Consider the following 23,958-nt stretch of genomic DNA (forward strand, 5'->3'; position numbering starts at 1 on the left):
AGGTCTATCCTGTGGAAGGGCATGGCCCTTTCGCCCAGTGATATCTGAAATAATTTCTTTCAACTCTGGCCCGAATAGGGTCTTACCTTGAAAGGAATATTAAACAATTTTGTTTTGGACGACACATCCGCTGACCACTATTTTAGTCAAAGCGCTCTACGCGCCATTATTGCGAAACCAGAATTTTTCAACGCTAATTTAGCTAACTGAAAAGCGGCATCTGTAATGAAAGAATTAGCCAACTTCAGGGCGTGAATTCTATCCATGACTTCATCCTAAGAAGTCTCCTTCTGGAGCGAGTTTTCTAATTCCTCAAACCAAAAAGCAGCTGCAGTGGTTACAGGAATAATGCAAGAAATTGGTTGAAGAAGAAAACCTTGTTGAACAAAAATTTTCTTAAATAAACCTAATTTTTTATCCATAGGATCTTTGAAAGCGCCACTGTCTTCTATTGGTATAGTTGTGCGCTTAGCTAGCTTTGAAACTGCCCCCTCTACCTTAGGGACCGTCTGCCACGCGTCCCTTCTGGGGTCAACAATGGGGAACATTTTCTTAAATATAGGAGGGGGAACAAAAGGTACACCTGGTTTCTCCCACTCCTTATTCACTATATCCGCCACCCTCTTAGGTATCGGAAACGCATCAGTGTGTACTGGGACCTCTAAGAATTTATCCATTTTACACAATTTTTCTGGGACCACCAAAGGGTCACAATCATCAAGAGTAGCCAGGACCTCCTTAAGTAGAGCGCGGAGGTGTTCTAGCTTAAATTTAAATGCTATGGTATCAGGCTCTGCCTGCTGAGAAACTTTTCCTGTGTCAGAAATTTCTCCCTCAGACAAGCCCTCCCTCACCGCCAAGTCAGATTGATGTGAGGGCACTACAGATAAATTATCCTCTGCGTCTACTTGCTCATTTTCTGTATTTAAAACTGAGCAATCACGCTTCCTAGGAAAGCTGGCAGTTTGGATAAAAATGCTGCGATAGAATTATCCATTACTGCTGCTAACTGTTGCGTAGTAATCGCAATTGGTGCGCTAGATGTACTGGGCATCGCCTGCGCGGGCATAGCTGGTGTTGACACAGAAGGAGAGGAAAGCAAGCTATTTTCACTACCTTCAGCTAAATAATCATCTTGGGCTATATTTTTAAGTGTGATTGTAGTGTCCTTAAGCTGTTCGGACGCTATGGCACACTTCACACATAAATTTAATGGGGGAACCACCTTGGCCTTTGGACATACAGAACATAGGCTATCTGAAGACTCAGACATGTTTAACAGACTTAACAGACTTAAACAGAACTATAATGCAATAAAAATTATTTTTGACTTTAAATAATTAAAAAGCACACTTTTTTACTGAAATATCAAAAAACTATGAAATAAACATCCGATTTTAATGAAATTTTCACCACAGAGTCTTAATGCTTTGAAAAGATTGCACACAAATTTTCAGATCAATTAACCCCTTAATGCACACTTTTTTACTGAAACATCAAAAAAAACCATGAAATAAACATCCGATTTTAATGAAATTTTCACCACAGAGTCTTAATGCTTTGAAATGATTGCACACAAATTTTCAGATCAATTAACCCCTTAATGCCCGAAGTTAAACCGGAGTTAATAACAGTTATTAACCAGTTAACACACTACAGTACTAGCCACAGATTTCACTGTAGCCTTTTACCTTCATTAGGGATTATTTTAGCAGGAAATAAGCCTCCCTGGAGTCTTTTATGATGCCTCTTGACTCCCCACATGAAGCTGCATGGATTGCCTAGGCAAAAACAACTGCACAATTTAGGCCTAAAGATGAGGCCTCCTCCCTCTTCATTCTAGAGTGGAGGGGCCTTTTTGACTAGATTTAAGTGTCCAAATAAGTGCCAGGCCGAAATTAAACCCCAAAAGTGTTTTAAAGTCTGAAAAAAACACCTTATTTATAGTGAAAAACATGCTAAAAAGCAATCTATTTTAAAGCCCACAATAGTGTCAACCAGCATAGAGCCCTAAATATAAGCCATCATTTTATACAGAGTCTATTAGGGGAAAAAAAAAATGGCTTAGCAATCCCAGAGGGAATTTCTGACAGTCTTCTAGCATTACATGGTCTTGTTAGAAACATGACTGATCATACCTGAAGCAGATAAGCCTGCAAACTGTTCCCCCCAACTGATGTTCTCTGGTTAACAGTCCTGCGTGGGAACAGCAATGGATTTTAGTTACTGGTGCTAAAATCATACTCCTCTCAACAGAAATCTTCATCACTTTCTGCTGTAGAGTAAATAGTACAAACCGGCACTATTTTAAAATAACAAACTCTTGATAGAAGAAATAAAAAACTACAACTAACACCACATACTCTTTACCACCCCCGTGGAGATGCTACTTGTTCAGAGTGGCAAAGAGAATGACTGGGGGGGCGGAGCCTGAGGGGAGCTATATGGACAGCTCTGCTGTGTGCTCTCTTTGATACTTCCTGTAGGGGAAGAGAATATCCCACAAGTAAGGATGAAGCCGTGGACCAGATACACCAATGTAGGAGAAACCGTTTTAAAACAAAACCGTTACTGTCTCTTTAAATGTTAAACAGAGAACACTTTATTTCTGAATGTGTGAAAAACTATGAAGGAAATATCCAATTTTACCAAATTTACCAAATTTTCACCACAGTGTCTTAATGCCTTAAAAGTATTGCACCCCAATTTTCAAGCTTTTAACCCCTTAAATGAGGAAACCGGAGCCGTTTAATCAAATAGTAATTTTTAACCCCACTACAGTCCCAGCCACAGCGTTTGCTGCGACTTCACCTGTCCTTAGGAGTTATACGATACCAAATTAAGCCTTCCAGGAACGTTTCCAATGATCACCAGACCCTCTCACATGCAGCTGCATGCACTGCATCCAAAAGAAACTGCGCAATTATGGCGCGAAAATGAGGCTCTGCCTACTATAGTGAAAGGCCCTTCCTGACTGGAAAGGTGTCTAAACAACTGCCTGGCGTCTAAAAACGTTCCCTCACAATAAAAGTTTTATAAATCACCTCTAGATTTCATAAAAAACTTAAATAAAGCAATCGATTTAGCCCATAAAAGTGTCAACCAGTGTATAGCCCATAATAAGCCTTCATTCTGTTAGGAGTCTAAGAAAATGGCTTACCGATCCCCAAGAGGGAAAATTACAGTCTTCTAGCATTACACAGTCTTGTTAGAAAATGGACTAGTCATACCTTGAGCAGAAAAGTCTGCTAACTGTTCCCCCCAACTGAAGTTCTCTGGGCTCAACAGTCCTGCGTGGGAACAGCAATCGATTTTAGTTACTGCTGCTCAAATCATACTCCTCTTTTAAACAGAACTCTTCATCCTTTCTGTTTTAGAGTAAATAGTACAAACCGGCACTATTTTAAAATAACAAACTCTTGATAGCAGAATAAAAAACTACAATTAAACACCACATACTCTTCACCATCTCCGTGGAGATGCTACTTGTTCAGAGCGGCAAAGAGAATGACTGGGGGGCGGAGCCTGAGGAGGGGCTATATGGACAGCTTTTGCTGTGCTCTTTGCCATTTCCTGTTGGGGAAGAGAATATTCCCACAAGTAATGGATGACGCCGTGGACCGGACACACCAATGTTGGAGAAATTGTTGTAATATTTTTCTAATGTTTGTAAATATTTTTTTAGTTTTTGTAACTTAGTTCTTTTTTATTTTTTGTACTTTAGTTAGTTTATTTAATTGTATTTATTTGTAGGTATTGTATTTAATTAATTTATTGATAGTGTAGTGTTAGGTTTAATTGTAGATAATTGTAGGTAGTTTATTTAATTTATTTATTGATAGTGTAGTGTTAGGTTTAATCGTAACTTAGGTTAGGATTTATTTTACAGGTAATTTTGTAATTATTTTAATAGGCAGCTCTGCTGTGGGTGCTCTCTCTGCCACTTCCTGTAGGGGAGGAGAATATCCCACAAGTAGGGATGAATCCGTGGACTCGATACATCTTACAAGAGAAATTATACATTTTTGGCCTTGACAATGTATTTTTGACGGATTACTTATTGAGATAAAAGGCTAAGATGTACAATTTTGGTTCATTTTGCAATGGATGATTATTGCCTTAAAATGTCTTTTTTTTTAATGATATAATAATAATAATATTGCATTCAAGTCATAATTTGTACTTAGTCGTATTTCATTTAGATTTAAAAATGATTCGTTCTTAACCTTGACAATGTATTCTTTGATGGATTACTTATTGAAATAGAAGGTTAAGATGTTCATATGTTGGTTTATTTTGTAATCGGATGATTACTACCTTAAATGTTATTTTTAAATGATATAATTGTAATATATACAAAAATCATGATTTGTATTGTTGCATTTACCTCTGACTCTGTATAAACAAAAACGGATGTTAAATAAAGAATAAAAAAAAAAAGTGATAACTGTCTAGAAATAGAAGAAAGACATCCCTCAAAATCATTGTGGACATACATTAACGCTGCTAACAATGGGTAGAATTGTCCAGATCGTTACTGTTTTGAAATAGAAACTCTGAGAAATTTGTTTAAAGTCAATAAGTCTAGAAGTGGTAAAAATTCCCTCTATCTTGGGAACAATACAGCCTTAAATACAGAAAGTCTTTAGGACTGTGTTACAAAAGACACCTTCCTCGGGTAGGATCTTATTTGAAATTCATTCTGCAACAAAGCCTTCAGAAAAAGGTGTAAACTGCCGCCTACCAGAAATATCTGAATATAGGCCTTACTTTAATGCTGATTTGGAAGAGGAGGAATGCTGTTAGATTGCTTAGTCTTGTTCCAACTGATGGTAAACTTTCAGGAAGATCTGAAAAATGTAGTTCATTGTAAGGAGGAGGAAGATTTCTTGTTCCTACATTGACAAAAAGAATGGAAAAAAGACAACTATTCTACTTTCCCCTTAGACTTCTTGTCCTGAGGGATAAAATTCCTTTTCCTCCAGACACTGTGGAAAGATAACAACAAGACCAGGTCCAAATAAAATCTTTCCTTGAAAAGAAGAGATAAAAAATGTATGGATGTATGGAGACCTTGTTTGCTGACAGTTACGTTAATCATATGTTAACAATGGTACCATAAATAAGTGCATTAGACGACTTTAACATTTTAAAACAATTTTGAAAATCTTCATCTACAGTTTATTTTTACTGTTTATGGAAGCAATGCTTACTGATAAAGGTCTTTCTATGAAAGGACTCCAATGCAGGTGACAAAAGGTACAGGTGAAAAGTCCAACTGTTGCCATGGTGGGACAAATTTTAAATAATGTCAGTAAATGAAAATTGTAGTGCTGACAAAATGCCTAATAGAAAAAACTGTCAAAAATATGGAGCACACAACCAAAGTAAAATGTACTGACTACAGCATGGATAATAAAAACCGAGTGGGTGCACACATAAAAAAATAAAAACAAATAGCCCATATATAGACAATACACATGCTTGTACAAAACTTAGGCTATATCCCAGTGTGTATAAAATCAATCTGGCGTGAGCTAACACCACAAATTAGGCCAATGTACACTATTAAAGTGATGGTAAATTTCAGACTAAAACCACATAATTATTTTTTTAAAAAGTATATATATTTTATAATAAAAGATTTATATCCTAATTGGTATTGTCTGTTTCTCCTCCCCCCTTTATTTCCTCTTTTTGGCTGAGCTGTGACGTGTAGAGCAGACAACTCCACCCCCTACATAGGATTTCTAACAGCTTTAAAGGGGCTGGACTTCAAGATTGTCAAATTACAAACATGTTGATTGGATGTTCACTGGAATTGTCATTAAAAAAAAAGTTCATCCATGTGAGACGGCATAGCATTGTAATAAAAACATTAATATATGAACTACTTTAACCCTTGCAGAGATAGATTAAAAACAACAAAAAAAGTATACATATATTTTTTAATGGCAAAGATTACATTTATGGCATTTGATTAGTTGAAGTTTGCCATCACTTTAATGAGCGTACTAAAAAGGCCATGTAGCAAGTATAGACACAGCACTACTGAAAGGTGCTTGATAGGACAAGAGACACTGCCAAGTCCCTGCAGCATAGCTTACTTCAACAACGTCCAGAGCACCAAAATTTCTTAGAAATGCTTTATTTAGACAATAAAAAAAGCAACGTTTCGGGGTTAAAACCCCTTAATCATGCTCAAGTAAACATACAACCTTCAAGTCTTTTAAACCTTATTTTTTGTGCTAAAGACCTTTGGCTGTGTACATACTCCATCTTGTGGACATTTTCTGTAATTATATCTATTACATATACTTCATGTTTTCCCCTTTGTCCATATGTTTCCCCACATTAATCTTCCATTTATATCTTCAAATGAAAATAGATTTGAAAGTATCCAGTTGTTGTAACTTTTACATTTTCAGTAAATTGACAGAAGAGATGTATCTTTAAAAATATGTAATAGATGAAATTACAGAAAATGTCCACAAGATGGAGTATGTACACAGCCAAAAGGTCTTTGGCACAAAAAAAGGTTAAAAGACTTGAAGCTTGTATGTTTACTTGAGCATGATTAAGGGGTTTTAACCCCCAAAAATTGTAGAATTTAGTGAAAGTATGCAAAGAAGACCAATTAGCTGCCTTACAAATTTGATCAACTGAATTCTTAAAAGCTCAAGAAATAGCAACTGACCTAGTAGAATGAGCAGTAATCTGCTGCGGTGGAGGCTGACCTGGCTCCAAATAAGCCTGTGAAACAAAAGTTTAACCAAGAGTCTTAAGAAATAGCAGAAGTTTTCTGACCTTTCCTAGGTCCAGAAAAAAGAACAAACTATGTCTGAAATCCTTAATAGCATCAACATAATATTGTAATGCCCTAACAACATTCAGAGAATGCACAGATCTTCAGAAGCATTGTTAGGATTAGGGCACAAAGAAGGAACAACAATCTCTCTACCAATGATATCTGAACAAACAACCTAAGGCAAAAAAATTAAGGAACTACTAGAGCATCCACTACTTCTGCCTGAGGATCCCTGGACCTAGCAAATTACCTGGGGACTTTGTTGTTCAAACAAGAGGCAATCAGATCTATTTCTGGGAGACCCCAAAGATCCACATTTTGATTGAACACATTGTGATGAAGAAACCCCTCTCCTGGATGTAAAGACTGATGGCTGCAAAAGTCTGCCTCACAATTTTTCACCCCTGGAATGTGAATTGCAGAGACTAGACAATCCTGGACACATCCATCCCCAAAAAATCCTGGACACATTCATCATAGCCAGGCAACTAAATATAATCCCTGCACCATTGATGCAACATACAAAGCTGAAGATTTCTCCTGTGAAATTGAGCAAATGGAATTGCATCTGAAGCTGCAATCATGAGACCTAGTCCTTCCATACACAAAGTCATTGAAGGAAACAAAAGAGACTAAAGGTGTACACAAGCTGACACCAATCTTAATCATCTCTGCTCTGTTAGAGAAAGATTTATAGACACTGAGTGTATTTGGAAAACTAGGAAAGTAACCCTTGTTTGAGGAACCAAAGAACTCTTTGGAAAAATTGATCCTCCAGCCATGCTTTTGAAGAAACAACAGGAACAAAAGAAGGTAAAGGAAAAGACGGAGCTTGAACAAAGATAAGGTAAGGAAATACTGCAATACCCTGAGCTTTGATTACAGACAAAAGGGCACCCAGAACCTTGGAAAATATTCTTGGAGCTGTAGCAAACCTAAGAAACTGGTAATGTTCTCTGAGAATTGGAACATGAAAGTAAGCATCCTTTAAATCTATTGTGGACATAGACTGACCTTGCTGAACAAAAGGCAGAATTTGTTCAGAGTTTTCAAATCCAGAACTGGTCTTAAAGTGCCTTGCATCTTTGGAACAATGAAGAGATTTGAATAAAATCCCATCCCTTGTTCCTGCAAAGGAACTGGAACAAATCACTCCCTTATTATACAGATCTGAGACAGATTTAATAAAAGCTTGAGCTTTTATAGGATTCCTTGGAACATTAGACAGAAAAAAACACTATGGGGCCTATTTAACAAAGCCTGTCGGACCTGATCCAACAGTGGGGATCAGGTCCGACAGACTTCGCTGAATGCGGAGAGCAATACGCTCTCCGTATTCAGCATTGCACCAGCAGCTCTTGTGATCTGCTGGTGCAACGCCGCCCCCTGCAGATTTGCAGCCAATTGGCCACCAGCAGGGGGGTGTCAATCAACCTGATCGTACTGAGCAGGCGGACAGGTTATGGAGCAGCGGTCTTTAGACCGCTGCTTCATAATTGGTGTTTCTGGCGGGAAAACACGGGGGTTCAAGCTCCATCGGGAGCTTGATAAATGGGCTCCTATCTCTGGGATGCCCGGTTCTCAATCCAATCCAATATCCCTGAGAAACAATATTCTGTACCCAAGAAGCTACAACAGACTGAAACCAAGCCTCCTAAAAGAAGCTTAATCTAGAACTTCTGTATCAGGGGCTTCACCTTAATGCAGACTTAGAATAGGGGACACATTTCTTACCCTGCTTAGACTTGTTCTAGTTAATATAAGGTCTCCCGACTGAAACTGAGGAGCCTGGCGTGGAGCAGAAGATTCAGTTTTCTGTTCTTTATTCTGACAAAAGGAACGAAATTGATTAGAAGCTTTGGATTTTCCATTATACTTTCTGTCTTAAGGAAGAAACGCTCCTATACCTCCAGTAATAGTAGAAATAATAGAATCTGAATCAGATTCAAATAACTTCTTTCCCTGAAAGGAGAGAGACAATTTAAATTTAGACACCATATCAGCAGACCAGGACTTAAGCCTTAAGGCCCTCCTGGCATGTATTGCTAAAGACATGTTTTTGACATTAATCTTCATAATATCAAACACTGCATCACAAATAAAGGAATTGGCACTCTGAAGTAAACCCAATAGATTAGCACTTTCAGAACAGAGAACTGTTCTGAAAGACTAGATAACCAACAGGTAGAAGCAGCAGCAATATCCGCAAAAGAAATAGCTGGTCTGAAAATAACCAGCATCTAAAAAGTCTCTTCTATGAAAAGATTCTAGCTTTCTCTCTAAAGGGACTTAAACAAAGTACTGTCTTCCAAAGGAATAGTACATATACATATAGTATATATGTATAGTAGTACATATAGCCAGAGTGAAAATAGCCCTATCCACATTGAGAACTGTTTCCCATAACTCTAGATTGGTTACAGGTAAATGATACATTTTTTAAACCTTGCAGAAGGATAAAAAGACAAACCTGGGTTAGACCATTCCCTAGTAATCATGTCATAGACAGCATCAGGCACAGGAAAGAAACCTCAGTGGGATAAACAACAGTCCTAAAAACTAAAATTAAACAATTACAGGGTTTATTATCAGAAGCTTGAGGATATTTAACCTCTAAAATAATCAACCTCTTTTAAAAAGAGAACAATGTGTTTAACTTTTTAAAAAAAGAGGAAATATCAGGACAGGTTCAACTTCAGATAAGGATTCTTCATTCACAGAGGAAAACTTCACCGTCTGAAGATACAATTATCCCTGAGTTAAGGGAACAAAATACTTGTAGACGGTAAATTATGGGCTGAACTTTTACGCTTATTTGAAGGCGAGAGAGCAGCCAAAGCCTCAGATACTGCAGTCTTGATAAAGGCAGTAGGCACCATCTTCACATGAACCTGTAATGAAAAAATAAGTAGGTGGATTAGTACCTAAAAAAAATAAAAATATGCTTACCTGATAAATTATTTTATTTCCTGGCAGGGAGAGTCCACGGCTTCATTCATTACTGTTGGGAATACCACACCTGGGCACCAGAAGGAGGCAAAGACACCCCAGCCAAAGCTTATAAATATCCCTCCCACGTCCCCTACTCCCCAATCATTTAGCCAAGGAAATAAGTAAAAGCAGGAGAAAGACTAGGGGTATTGAGGTGTCAGAAGATAATATCGCCACCAAAGTATACAGGGCGGGGTCGTGGACTTTCCCTGCCAGGAAAGAAAAAATCAGGTAAGCATACATTTGGTTTTCTTTCTGAAGGCAGGGAGAGTCCACAACTTCATGTAGTACTGTTGGGAATCCAAAACCCAAGCTAGAGAGGACACAGAATGAAACGGGAGGGAAAATAAGACAGCCGGACCTAATCTGAGGGCACCACTGCTTAAAGCTCTTTTATCCCAAAGGAAGATTTGTAAAATTTTGAAGATATGCAAAGAGGACCAAGTAGCCGCCTTACAAATTTGCTCCATAGAAGCACCATTCTTAAAAGTCCAAGAAGAGGATACTGCACAGATAGAATGAGCCGTAATCCTCTCAGGAGCCTGTTGACCAGCTGTCTCATAAGCCAAACGAATGACACACCTCAACCAAAAAAAAAAAAAAGAGTTGTGGCAGTGGCCTTCTGACCCTTGCGCTTACCCATGTACAAGAAAAATAAGGATGAAGATTGTCTAAAATCCTTGGTTGCATGAAGATAAAACTTCAAAGCATGCACAATATCTAGATTGTACAATAAAGGTTTCTTCTGAAAGGAAGAATTAGGACACAGGGAAGGAACAACAATTTCCTGATTGATATTGCGGTCAGAGACTACCTAAGACAAAAAACCTAACTTGGTACACAAAACCACCTAATCTGCATGAAAAACCAGATAAGATCCGATAACTTTTCTATGACAAGAGTTAAATGTCAACAGAATGCATAGGTTCAAAAGTAACTCCCTGAAGAACCAGAAGAACAAGATTAAGACTCCATGGAGGAGCAATTAGATTAAACACTGGCCTAATTCTAACCAGGGCCTGAACAAAGTACTGAACATCAGGTAGATTAGTCAATCTCTTGGGCAGTAACACGGACAAAGCCAAGATCTGCCCCTTAAGAAAACTGGCCTATAACCCCTTTTCCAGACCATCCTGGAGAAACAAAATAATCTGAGGAATCATCACCTTATGCCAAGGGAAACCTCAATCCTCACACCAAAACAAATAGGTATACCTTATTGTATATGCAACGAGTAACCACCTTACAAGCTTGAATCAGGGTATTAATAACCCTTTCTGAAAAACCTCTTTTGGACAGAACTAAGCGTTCAATCTCCATGCAGTCAGCCTCAGAGAATTTAGATTTTGATAAAGAAACGAACCCTGAAGAAGATGGTCCGTTCTATGAGGTTACCTCCATGGAAGAAAGTTTGACATCTTTACCAGATCAACAAACCAAGTCCTGTAAGGCCATGCTGGAGCAATCAGAATCACAGAGGCCTGCTCCTGCTTTATGCGGGAAATCACATGCAAACGGAGGAAACGGATACATGAGTTTGAACCTCAACAGAGCTACTAATGCATCCACCAACACTGCATGAGAATTGAGACGCCACAAGGTCTATCTCCACAACTCCCCACTTGATAATTATTTTGGAGAACACCTCGGGATGAAGAGACACCTCCCGGGGGTGGAAGGTATGTCTGCTCAGAAAGTCTGCTTCCCAATTGTCCACCCCCAGGATATAAAAGTCAGAAATTTGACAATTGTGAGAGACTGCCCACTGTAATATGCGAGACACTTCTCTCATCGCCAGGGAACTCCTTGTTCCCCCCTGATGATTGACATAGGAAACCGAGGTCACGTTGTTAAATTGGAATCTGATAAACTGGACAGAATGAAGTTGAGGTCACGCCAAGAGAGTACTGGAAATGGCTCTTAACTCCAGAATATTGATTGGAAGAAAAGATTCCTCCCTCGACCAGGTTCCCTGGGCTTTCAAGGAACCCCAAATCGCTTCCCAGCCAAGAAGGCTGGGGTCTGTAGTCAGAATCTCCAAAGATGGTCTCAAAAAGCACGTGCTTTGAGACAGGTGGTCCTGACAGAGCCACCAGGAGAGAGAATCTCTTGCTTGGATGTTCAGGACAATTCACTGAGAAAGACCCTGAATGATCTCAGTTCCATTGCCTGATCATACATCGTTGTAAACATTGCAGAAGGAAGCAAGCAAAAGGAATAATATCCATTGAGGACTCCATTAAACCTATCACTCCCATGCTTTGAACCACTGAGGGATTTGAAGAGGGCTGGAGAGTGTGACATGCAGAAAGGAGCTTCAACTGTCTTGCATCTGTCAGAGAAAAAAATACTGTCAACTAGAGAACTATTTCCCAAGTTTATCTTCCATCTGTGAGTCTGAAGGAGACATAGAAGAGAAACTATGTGAGATTTTGCCAAAGGAAAAGATGGAGCAACTGCGATTCCTCTCATTCTGGCCACCTTCGTGAAAATCCTTGGAGCCATAGCCAGACATAAGGGCAGAGCTACAAACAGGAAAAGGGCTTGTCTAAAAAGGAAAAGCGCAAAAATTGAAAACGAACCTTGTGGGTCAGAACATGTAGATAAACGGCCTTCAGGTTGATAGTGGTCATAAATTGACCCTCCTGAACCAACTGAATAATGGATCTTACCGTTTCCATCTTAAGGAACAGAACCATGAGCAATTTGTTTAAACATTTTAAATCCAGGATAGGCCGGGAAGTCCCCTCTTTCTTGTGGACCAAAAACAGGTTTGAATAAAAACCCCAGCCCTCTTTTTGAGAGGGGCACGTGAATAATCACTACCAGAGAAAACAGATACTGAACGTAATTTAAAAAGGCTGTCCTTTTTATTGGATTCTGAGAAATAATTGAAAGAATGAATCTGCCCCTTAGAGGGCGAGATGTGAAACCCATCTTGTACCCCTGGGAAAACTCCAAAAACCAGGGATCCTGAACGTCTTGAAGCCAAGCCTCCTGGAAAAACAACAGTCTACCCCCAACATGATCCGATCCCGGATCGGGGGCCACCCCTTCATGCAGACTTATTTTCTGCATTGGGCCTCTTAGACTGCTTGGCCTTGTTCCACTTACCAGGTTTTCAGGTTTGAGACCCTTGTCTGAATAAAGGGGACACAAATTAGAAGACTGATGACCCCTTGATCTTGCTTTCTTATCCTGGGGAAGCGATGCACCCTTTTTCCTAGTAACAGTAGAGATAATGGAGTCCAAACAAAGTCTTCCCCTTAAAAGGTAAAGCAAGGAGTCTGGACTTAGATGCATCAGCAGACTAGCGGCTAGATTTAGAGTTTGGCGGTAGCCGTCAAAACCAGCGTTAGAGGCTCCTAACCCTGGTTTTTACCACCCGCTGGTATTTGGAGTCAGTCAGGAAAGGGTCTAACGCTCACTTTCCAGCCGCGACTTTTCCATACCGCAGATCCCCTTACGTCAATTGCGTATCCTATCTTTTCACTGCGATCTTTCTAACGCCGGTATTTAGAGTCTTGGCCGAAGTGAGCGTTAGAAATCTAACGACAAAACTCCAGCCGCAGAAAAAAGTCAGGAGTTAGGAGCTTTCTGGGCTAACGCCGGTTCATAAAGCTCTTAACTACTGTGCTCTAAAGTACACTAACACCCATAAACTACCTATGTACCCCTAAACCGAGGTCCCCCACATCGCCGCCACTCTATTAAATTTTTTTAACCCCTAATCTGCCGATGGCACACCGCCGCCACCTACGTTATCCCTATGTACCTCTAATCTGCTGCCCCTAACACCGCCGACCCCTATATTATATGTATTAACCCCTAATCTGCCGCCCCCAACGGCGCCTCCACCTGCCTACACTTATTAACCCCTAATCTGCCGACCGGACCTCACTGCTACTATAATAAATGTATTAACCCCTAATCCGCCTCACTCCTGCCTCAATAACCCTATAATAAATAGTATTAATCCCTAATCTTCCCTCCCTAACATCGCCGGCACCTAACTTCAAGCATTAACCCCTAATCTGCCGACCGGACCTCACCGCTACTCTAATAAATTTTTTAACCCCTAAAGCTAATTCTAACCCTAACCCTAACACCCCCCTAAATTAAATATAATTTAAATCTAACAAAATAAATTAACTCTTATTAAATAAATTATTCCTATTTAAAGCTAAATACTTACCTGTAAAATAAACCCTAATATAGCTACAATATAAATTATAATTATATTGTAGCTATTTTAGGATTAATATTTATTTTACAGGCAACTTTGTATTTATTTTAACCAGGTACAATAGCTATTAAATAGTTAAGAACTATTTAATAGCTACCTAGTTAAAATAATTACAAAATTACCTGTAAAATAAATCCTAACCTAAGTTACAATTAAACCTAACACTACACTATCAATAAATAAATTAAATAAACTACCTACAATTATCTACAATTAAACCTAACACTACACTATTAATAAATTAATTAAATACAATACCTACAAATAAATACAATGGGAAATAAACTAACTAAAGTACAAAAAATAAAAAAATATTTACAAACATTAGAAAAATATTACAACAATTTTAAACTAATTACACCTACTCTAAGCCCCCTAATAAATTAAAATAAAAGGATTTATTTTACAGGTAATATTGTAATTATTTTAACTAGGTAACTATTAAATAGTTATTAACTATTTAATAGCTATTGTACCTGGTTAAAATAATTACAAAGTTGCCTGTAAAATAAACATTAATCATAAAATAGCTACAATATAATTATAATTTATATTGTAGCTATATTAGGGTTTATTTTACAGGTAAGTATTTAGCTTTAAATAGGAATAATTTATTTAATAAGAGTTAATTTATTTCGTTAGATTTAAATTATATTTAATTTAGGGGGATGTTAGTGTTAGGGTTAGACTTAGCTTTAGGGGTTAATACATTTATTAGAGTAGCAGTGAGGTCCGGTCGGCAGATTAGGGGTTAATACTTGAAGTTAGGTGTCGGCGATGTTAGGGAGGGCAGATTAGGGGTTAATACTATTTATTATAGGGTTAGTGAGGCGGATTAGGGCTTAATACATTTATTATAGTAGCGGTGAGGTCCGGTCGGCAGATTAGGGGTTAATAATTGTAGGTAGGTGGAGGCAACGTTGTGGGGGCAGATTAGGGGTTAATAAATATAATATAGGGGTCGGCGGTGTTAGGGGCAGCAGATTAGGGGTACATAGCTATAATGTAGGTTGCGGCGGTGTACAGAGCGGCAGATTAGGGGTTAAAAAAATATATGCAGGGGTCAGCGATAGCGGGGCGGCAGATTAGAGGTTAATAAGTGTAAGGTTAGGGGTGTTTAGACTCGGGGTACATGTTAGGGTATAAGGTGCAGATTTAGGAAGTGTTTCCCCATAGGAAACAATGGGGCTGCGTTAGGAGCTGAACGCTGCTTTTTTGCAGGTGTTAGGTGTTTTTTTCAGCTCAAACTGCCCCATTGTTTCCTATGGGGGAATCGTGCACGAGCACGTTTTTGAAGCTGACCGCGTCTATAAGCACCGCTGGTATCGAGAGTTGCAGTGGCGATAAATTATGCTCTACGCTCCTTTTTTGGAGCCTAACGCCGCCATTCTGTGAACTCTAAATACTAGCGGTATTTAAAAGGTGCGGGGGGGGGGAAAAAGCATGCGTTAGCTACGCGGGTCGTTACCGACAAATCTCTAAATCTAGCCGTAGGACTTTAGCCAAAGGGCTCTACGCAAAAGAACTGCTAAACCCGATGACTTATCGTTTAATCGAATCACCTGCATATTGGCTTCACAAATAAAAGAATTGGCTATTTTCATAGCTCTAATTCTCTCCTGAATATCTTCCAATGGAATTTCAACCTATATCAAGTCTGACTGAGAGTCACACCAATAGGTGGCAGCGCCAGCAACAGTTGCAATAGTAGCGGTAGGTTAAAAAAGAAGCCCCATCTGATGAAACATCTTCCTTAAGTACCCCTCCAACTTTCTAGCCATGGGGTCCCTAAATTAAGTACTATCCTCAAGAGGAATATTTGTACGCTTAGCAAGAGTGGATATGGCACCATTCACATTAGGACTAGAGCTCCACACCCCCAAGTGAGAATCAGGAATTGAGAACATCCTTTTAAAAGTAGCTGAAGGAGAGAAGGGTGTTCCCGGCTTCTCCCATTCCTTAGAAATAATTTCAGTCATGCAAGAGCGAACCAGAAAGGTTTTAACATTATAAACCCTGTCCAGCTTAGGAATTTTAAATCTAAAACTTACTTTCTTAGACTCTACATCCTTCCCTGCAGGGGTATCTGATTCAGAAAGTTCCCCTTCAGAAGCTAAAGAAGTTCATCCTCAGAAAGCTGTAATATACTAGCCAACCCAACTTGAGTAGGAGAACTGGCCCCTGCTTCAAGGGAAATATGTTTAATCTTACGCTTCCGTTTGCTAGAAAAAGGCAAAGCATTCAGCGTGGCGCAAATGGCAGAGTGCAGCTGAGCTCGAAAACCCGTAAAAATACCACTCGAGATGGAGTTTGAGGTAAGCCGCAGGGCACTGCTTGTGACGTGTGAAGTGATGTGGAAGGAGAAAGTTGAGACATTTCCTGAACAACAGAGTTATGAGATGTAGAAGGCTCTGAGGGGTTAAGAATAGTAGCCAAAGGAGGCTTAACAGCACTCTTCTTAGACTTTAAAGCAGTTACTTAACATGAAGAACAAAATTGTGCAGGGGGGCATACAGTGGTCTCTTTACAATAAAGGCACCTAACAGAAGGAATTAAATGGGTACTAGGAACCTCCAATGATGGTTCAAACTCTTCCTCCATAGCTTAAGTATGCCAAACAAACTCCTATGCAAAACCAATAGGCACCTTTAACTCCCCATGCAAAGGCTGAGGCACCTACCCGTCCCGGAGTGTAGCAAGAGCTGCAAGGCAATCCATTTGTGAGAAAGAAGAAAAACAAACCACCTTCAAGGCAGCGGTAACCTCTGTAATGAAAGGGCGGGAAAACGCTAAACGTAACGACGCGCCCGAACACATGACGCGCAATCTTAGGCCAGCCCCCTGCAGATACGAAAAAGCGCACGAAGCGGGAGAGTTTGCCCCTATCGCACTAAAGTAAAAAACACTTTTTCTCTTTCAAGCTTTAATAAAATTGCCCCACATAAGCCTATAATAAAAACGTTCCAAAAAAACATGTACACGAACTCCGGTGTCCAAGATTAAGCACACCTAAGCATTTAAAGTAGCAATCAAACATGAAAATGCCCCTTCTGCTCAGAAATAACAGAGTATCCCACAAAAGGATAATACTATGTACCAAGACCCCTTTTCAGAGGGAAAATCAAACAGTCACACTGTGACCTAGAGTTGAAGCCCCTGATCTCCTGAAACAGAATAATAAAATAAAGGGACTTACCCTCCAGGGTCCTTGATGAAGAGCAGGCACAGCACTTCCATGTCTGACAGCTTCTATTAATACTTCTGACAGGGACCAGAGAAATAAATGAAAGCAGTATAAGATAAAACTGGGTGCCTGAGGGGGTGTTAGCAGATACATGCTGGAAAGAGAACAGAGAAACTATCCTGCGACTTCCAGCAGCTAACTTTCGCCACAACTCTCACTGAAAGGATTACATTGCTACTCTGAAAATCCCACTCCTGTCTTCTAGGGAAACTACCCATTAAAGGACTAAAATCCAGATATCTTCTTGGCACGTACTCTGCCTACCTCCTATAGTAGTCAAAGGCAAAGAATGACTGGGGAGTAAGGAAAATGGAAGGGATAGTTATAAGCTTTGGCTGGGGTGTCTTTGCCTCCTCCTGGTGGCCAGGTGTGGAATTCCTGACAGTAATTAATGAAATCATGGACTCTCCCTGCCTTTGGTAAGAAACAGAATTAGATTGGTCTCTATGCATTAGCATATCTAAACATGAGCCACATAGATGAGCTGAGGAGGGAACCTCAGCATTTTTACAATAAACACACCTATACATGGTAAAAAGGTGTTCAGGAGACTCAGTTTCTAGGGTATATTTAGGGACAGAAATCTGCTGCTCCATTATAGCATATGGCAAAGCAGTGGAATATGCACTATTAGCCCCTTAAAAAAAAACTATTGAGGAAAGGAAACCATTTACCCCCACTTAAGAAGCTTTTAACAATGCACGCTACTGAGCTGAGGAAAAAACATTACTTCCGAACACGCGTCAAACTACTGACAGTTAAATTGGAGAAAAGCACGGCAAAAACCTGACGCGTCCATAACCATGTGCTAACCCGATGTGCGTACACATAGTGGGAACACTAAAGACGTGCGCTAACCTGACAGCTCCTAACAGACTAAGTGATGTGCGCTAACCCAAAGAGCGTAAACCCGGAGTGCACAATCCCAAAGTGTGAAAAACTAAGTGCACCAAAAACCTGCCATGCAAAAGCAAGGGAATAGGGAAGGATCTGTCCCAAGGCCATATATAAATGCATATATAGATAAACTTCTAAAATGTAAAAGTGTCCATTAAGTAGCTAAAGGAGTGTCTATATTTTAAAATATAATATACTTACCCAAACACACACGTCCACAATCAAACAAATAGCAGACAGCCAAACCAGTAATGAAACATATCAGCAGAGTATAATGTAGATCTATAAAGGGAGGCAGAAGACAGATCTTTGCCTCCACCTAGTTGCCAGGAGTTGAATCCCAGAAGAATTGGCTAATGGACAGTAACCACTTATAAATAAAAATTATAAAAAAAAATTAAAATATTTTATTCTACAGATAGGGATCACTGAGGTCCGGTATAAACCATAAGTCGCTTTATTAGGTGAGGTCCAGTCTCACTCCCAAGCAGCCATTTACGCAAATGCCAGAATCACAATTGAGTGCTCATCTTGTAAGTTCAAACCCCTCTCCTTCTCTATATATCCATATATATTATCCAGGGTTCCCAAATATCCAAATATTTATCCCTATTGTAGAAGATAAGTTATCTATTTCTAGATAGTAATAAATCCCACCACATTGGCATACAAGTAACTCTAGCTCAACAACCCCTGAAGCTATAAATTATGTGATATTACTTTGGTTGGATCAAAAAAACATCTATATGCTACCTTAAAATAATTTGCCTGTAAATTTCCACTGTGTGAACATAAAGTGCCCTGTTTTAATAGTTTGTTCCAATCCCGTGACGAAAGCTCCTCCTGCGTCTCTGACCATTTACCCATAAAGAGCATTTCGGTCACTTGATCTGCCATGTTAAAGCTGGAGTATAATCCTGAAATCGCCCCCTTTATTTGGGTTTTCACATAATGAAACCACTTCAAATGTTCCACAAAATGCAAGTTATTATATTAGTCAAAAGTCATCAGTCTTTGGTTCTGTGAAGTGTCAGCAATGCGGTATAAACTTTTATTTACCCATATATCTTGTGTAGTTTGGTCTATGGAAGACAAAAGAGTGATCCGTTTTATTGCTCTGGTTCTATTCTTCAGAAGTCGGTACTTAATAATGAGGTTATCTCATATCGCCAGTGTATGTGCTAAGTTTTGCATTTGCTGGCCTATGCTCCTTATTAATTTATAAATCGGCTTAACCTGCACCATGTCAGCCTCTAAGTCAATCCAACTAATATCCCTCTTTAAATTGTTCCAATTTGGCAGCATGATAAGATAACAGATACAGGATTCCCAATCCACTCCCTCTTCTATGTCTCAAATAGACATTCTTTAAATTTCTAAGACAGCTTTTAATTTTTACCATTAGAAAGTCACACTTATTGTAATAATACTGTTCTGCACAGCAATGAAGATCAATGAAGGTCAGGATGGTGAAGTGTTTGAACTTAAAGGGACAGTATACTGTAAAATTGTTTTTCCCTTTATGTGTTTCCAATTACTTTTTTTTACCCAACTGCTGAGTATAAAGTGTATGAGAATTTGCTTTATAGGTTTGTGTATATGAAATAGCTGATTTTGTGTTTTGATGCCACAACCTAATAAAATGGATTAAGCTTGTAGGTATAATCAGATCTCATTATTTTATCACATTGTGTACATATACATGCTTCTTTATCTATTCGTAAACCAAAGACCAATACTTGGAGAAAACAATGCACAATTAACACTATTACCTTATCTCATATATACTACACTGAGAGTGTAATTTCTTCTGCTGGCTGTGTTTACAGCTTATCTATAGCTTGGACCTAAGGTCAGAAACTTTTAGAATAGGTGGGGATACCACATGCTAAATAAACTTTCAAATGCCTATATACAGGTAAAGGAAATACTTGTAAACAATTTGATACACTCCAGCAGGTAAAGTGGATCATTGGAATAAATAAAAGAGATACATTTTTTTAGTAAGCTATCTCTTTAAGGGAACATCTTACCCATATGATAAACCACTTGAAGGTCATGTGGCATATCTGTAAAAAGCGGACTATAAAATAACACAAAAACATTTCTATGTAAAAAAGGAAGATATTTTACCTCAACGTTTCTCAAGTGCTGTGTGAACAGTTTTACATTAGCTACTCTTTTTTACTGTCATCTGCATGGTGAAATCAGTGCCGAGTTCTCACTTTACTTTAGTGTAATCTTATCAGATTTTACCTTAATTTCACAAGACTTCATAGAAAAATGTCCTTAAAGGGACATTAAACACTAAATAAATGCTAGATAGAATGATGCATTCAAAGAAAATATTAGTCTGAGAATAGCATGTAGATGTATTTTTTAAAGTTTCATTAGTTGTTTAAATATTGACAAAATAAGTGTAAAGTTTTAGTCTATAAAACAATGGGAGCTGCCATGTTGTAACTTAGGTTAACTTCTCTGCTGTGGCCAATGAGGGACAGTTATCAATAGGGCACTAGAGTGTGCAGCCAATGGCTGTGGGGAATATAACAGTGTTTTGCATTTCCATTTCTAACAGGAACTAAAAAGCTCACAGTTTCACAATGGAATTACAGGAAAAGGGGACAAAATAAATAATGAAAGCATATTGCAGACTTATTTTCTATATATGATTTATTATTTTATATTACCATCTGAAAGTGTTTAATGTCCCTTTAAACTAAGGAGGGAAATAATGTGACAGTGCCTGCACATGCAAGATGCATACTCCCTTGCAAGTCCCAAGACAAACATTCCGACTGGATGCTTAAACACAATCAAGAAGTGATGAACATAAGAGTGTTCTAACGATACATTAAACTGAACAAACTTCGTTATAGTTTTATTTATTGAAAAACTATGAAATGTTACAAAATGTGCAAAACAAGACAGTACGTACCGGTTCCACAAACTCAAACATCTTTCTCTCTTGTACTTCATGAATTTTTAAGACATATTCCAAGGAAACTTCATAGAAATGCTGTCGCATCTGATCCACTTGACTGTCAGCCTGTAAGAAAAAAACAATAGGTTTTTTTATGTTAGAAACTAGGATGCATGGATATCATTTTTCTAAGGACACATGAAAAAGACACTATATGACTCGGACATAATGGAATCAAAAGAAATTAAATACAAAATTAAACTTTCTTGATTCAGATAGAGAATGCAAAATAAAGGGCCAGATTTTGAGTTGAGCGCAAAATTGAGAGATGATTGCGCTCCACTCAGTAATACCAGTGCATGCAAATGTGCTCTGCTATTACAAGTTGAGTGCAATGTGAATGCGATTCCATAGTCTCCAATGGGAGCCTTGCTCTGATGCCGATAGTGCAATGCACAGGACCTGGGGTAAGGGGGTAAGCTGCGCTGCAAAGTTTACATATATATGTATATACACACATATTAAACACATAAATATCTATGTATATAACCATATATATTAACAGTGATACACAGTCTCCATAGGCCGCAATGTAAAAGCACTTTCAAGTGCCAATTTTTCTAAAACCCCACAAGCGCACACTTTAACCCCTTATAACTGCTTCATGCAGTTATTTTAATAAAAAAAAGATGGTCATATTTTTATTTATTTTTTTAAATGAAATGTACACATTATTTTGGGGGGCAATTGTGGGACTGACCTCTGGTTCATTTTCCTAGCGCAAAGTGCACCTGCAAGCTCGCGGTAGCATTAACCAGCTACTCGTTATGGCTGGTTATTTAACATGTGCTGGTTATTTAACGTGCACAATTTGCCCGTTTACAGGCACACAACAAATTAAGGCTCCACTTGTAATCTAGCCCTAAGACTTTCCAATATATTTCTATTTTAAAATTGACTTTGTTCTATTAGTACTGTCTGTTGAAAAACAACTAGGTTGGCTTATGAACAGCAATGCACTACTGGAGCTAGATGGTAATTGTGGCTATACACAAACTAAACTTGTTCAGCTAGTGCTGGTAGGGCATTGCTGCTCAGACTTTAATTATGTGTTTAACCATATTCCAAATGTCAACTTGCCAAAAGCACTGGGGTCAAAATAGTATTTAAAGCAAATATTTTGTCTTAAACTGACAGGAAACCCACATTTTTTGTCTTTCATGATTTAGACAGAGCATAACAATTCTAACAACTCTCCAGTTTACTTCTATTATCAAATGTGTTTCATTATCTGTATCCTTTGTTAGAGCAGCAGGTGTGCACTACTGGATGGTCAAGGACAATATATAGTAATATATATATATATATTATATATATATATATATATATATATATACACACACACATATATATATATATATATATATATATACACATACACATGTGTATATATATATATATAAATATATATACACAAACACACACACACACACACATATATATCTATATATCTACACGCACACACACACTAGGGCTGCACGATTAATCACATATGCGATTTAAAATCGTGATTAATCCCTGCGATTTAAAACCTGCAAGAGTAGGCGATTTTTTGCTAAAACAAAAATCCTCAAGTGTGACTGTACTGCATTGATCTGTATTCCAAATAATGAAGTGTAAGTACAGCACAATCAAAAGACCGGTAGCTCGTGTAAACCAGGGACACTGCCAAGTCCCGAAAGGAATAAGAGAATATAGTCAGACCACGGCACTTCAAAAAAAATCTTTAAAGCAATTTATTTTCTCTAATAAATTGCTTTAAAGAATTTTTTTGGAGTGCCGTGGAATTACTATATTCTCGCATTGATATGTATGTGGTTTCTTGCAAATCAGCTCCATCTAGTGGTTGCTTTAAGCACACATTTGTAAAATGGGTATTTTACTTTCACTTTCTGTTTGTGATCTCAGTAGCAGTCGATCAATCTATAGAAGTCTAACAGCAGAGCCCATTCAGGAGAGTGAATAGGAGGGAAAGCCACTTAATTATATTTCCCCTTAGGGAAATCTGCAGTCTGAAACTTAGGGTATATAATTATTATGGAACCTCCCACACAATCTCCTGCTCTCTGAGAAACAGCTCAAATACATAGCAGATGCAGTTAATCCCAAGGCTGCCAAAAAGGCTAAAACTGAAGTCCTCTACAGCCCTGAACACTGACAGACAGCTGCCTGGGTTGCTGGGAACTGTGCAGCTGTCTGTCAGTGTTCAGGGCTGTGGAGTTATCGGTGGCTTAGGATGTGTACCCAGTCCAGTCTGAGTGCGGTCCATTCCTGTGTTTTGTATTTAAATAGGGGAGATTACAAAAGTCTGTGTCACCCTGGGAGGTTCCCAGTTGGTTTGTTTGAAAGTATGCATTTTGTGGGTGCTGGATTAGGGTCCCAGGAAAGGGGAGACCTTGACGTGATCCCGGGCTTGATCCTTTGACGCCAAATGTAACCGACTTCCCCCAGTTTTGCTTTTAAACATCACTGAGTATCTGCCGGCGAGTGCCAGGTTTTCTGTGTGTTGTGTTTATAATGTTTGTATTGCTTCCCTGCAGGCCTGTCACCCAGGCTGTTCAGGGGTCAACCTGGGTTGCTGGGAACTGTGCAGCTGTCTGTCAGTGTTCAGGGCTGTACAGTTTACAGTGGCTTAGGATGTGTACCCAGTCCAGTCTGTGAGTGCAGTCCATTCCTGTGTTTTGTTTTTACATATGGGAGATTACAAAAGCCTGTGTCATCCTGGGAGGTTCCCAGTTGGTTTGTTTTAAAGTATGCATTGTATGGGTGCTGGTTTAGGGTCCCAGGAA

At 38.8% G+C, this 23,958-nt stretch overlaps 1 protein-coding gene across 2 annotated transcripts in view; it reads right to left on the reverse strand.

The window, feature by feature from the left end:
* Positions 1–23,958, reverse strand: part of ARHGAP26 (Rho GTPase activating protein 26) — a 1,495,203-nt gene that overhangs the window by 1,097,700 nt on the left and 373,545 nt on the right. For both annotated transcript variants that reach the window (XM_053717161.1, XM_053717160.1), the window contains exon 6: positions 21,125–21,235. In XM_053717161.1, coding sequence (XP_053573136.1) covers positions 21,125–21,235 — 111 coding nt within the window. The remainder of the gene's footprint in view (positions 1–21,124; positions 21,236–23,958) is intronic.

This window comes from Bombina bombina, chromosome 6 (genome assembly GCF_027579735.1).
Source record: "Bombina bombina isolate aBomBom1 chromosome 6, aBomBom1.pri, whole genome shotgun sequence".
In the NCBI taxonomy this organism is placed as follows: Eukaryota; Metazoa; Chordata; class Amphibia; order Anura; family Bombinatoridae; genus Bombina; species Bombina bombina.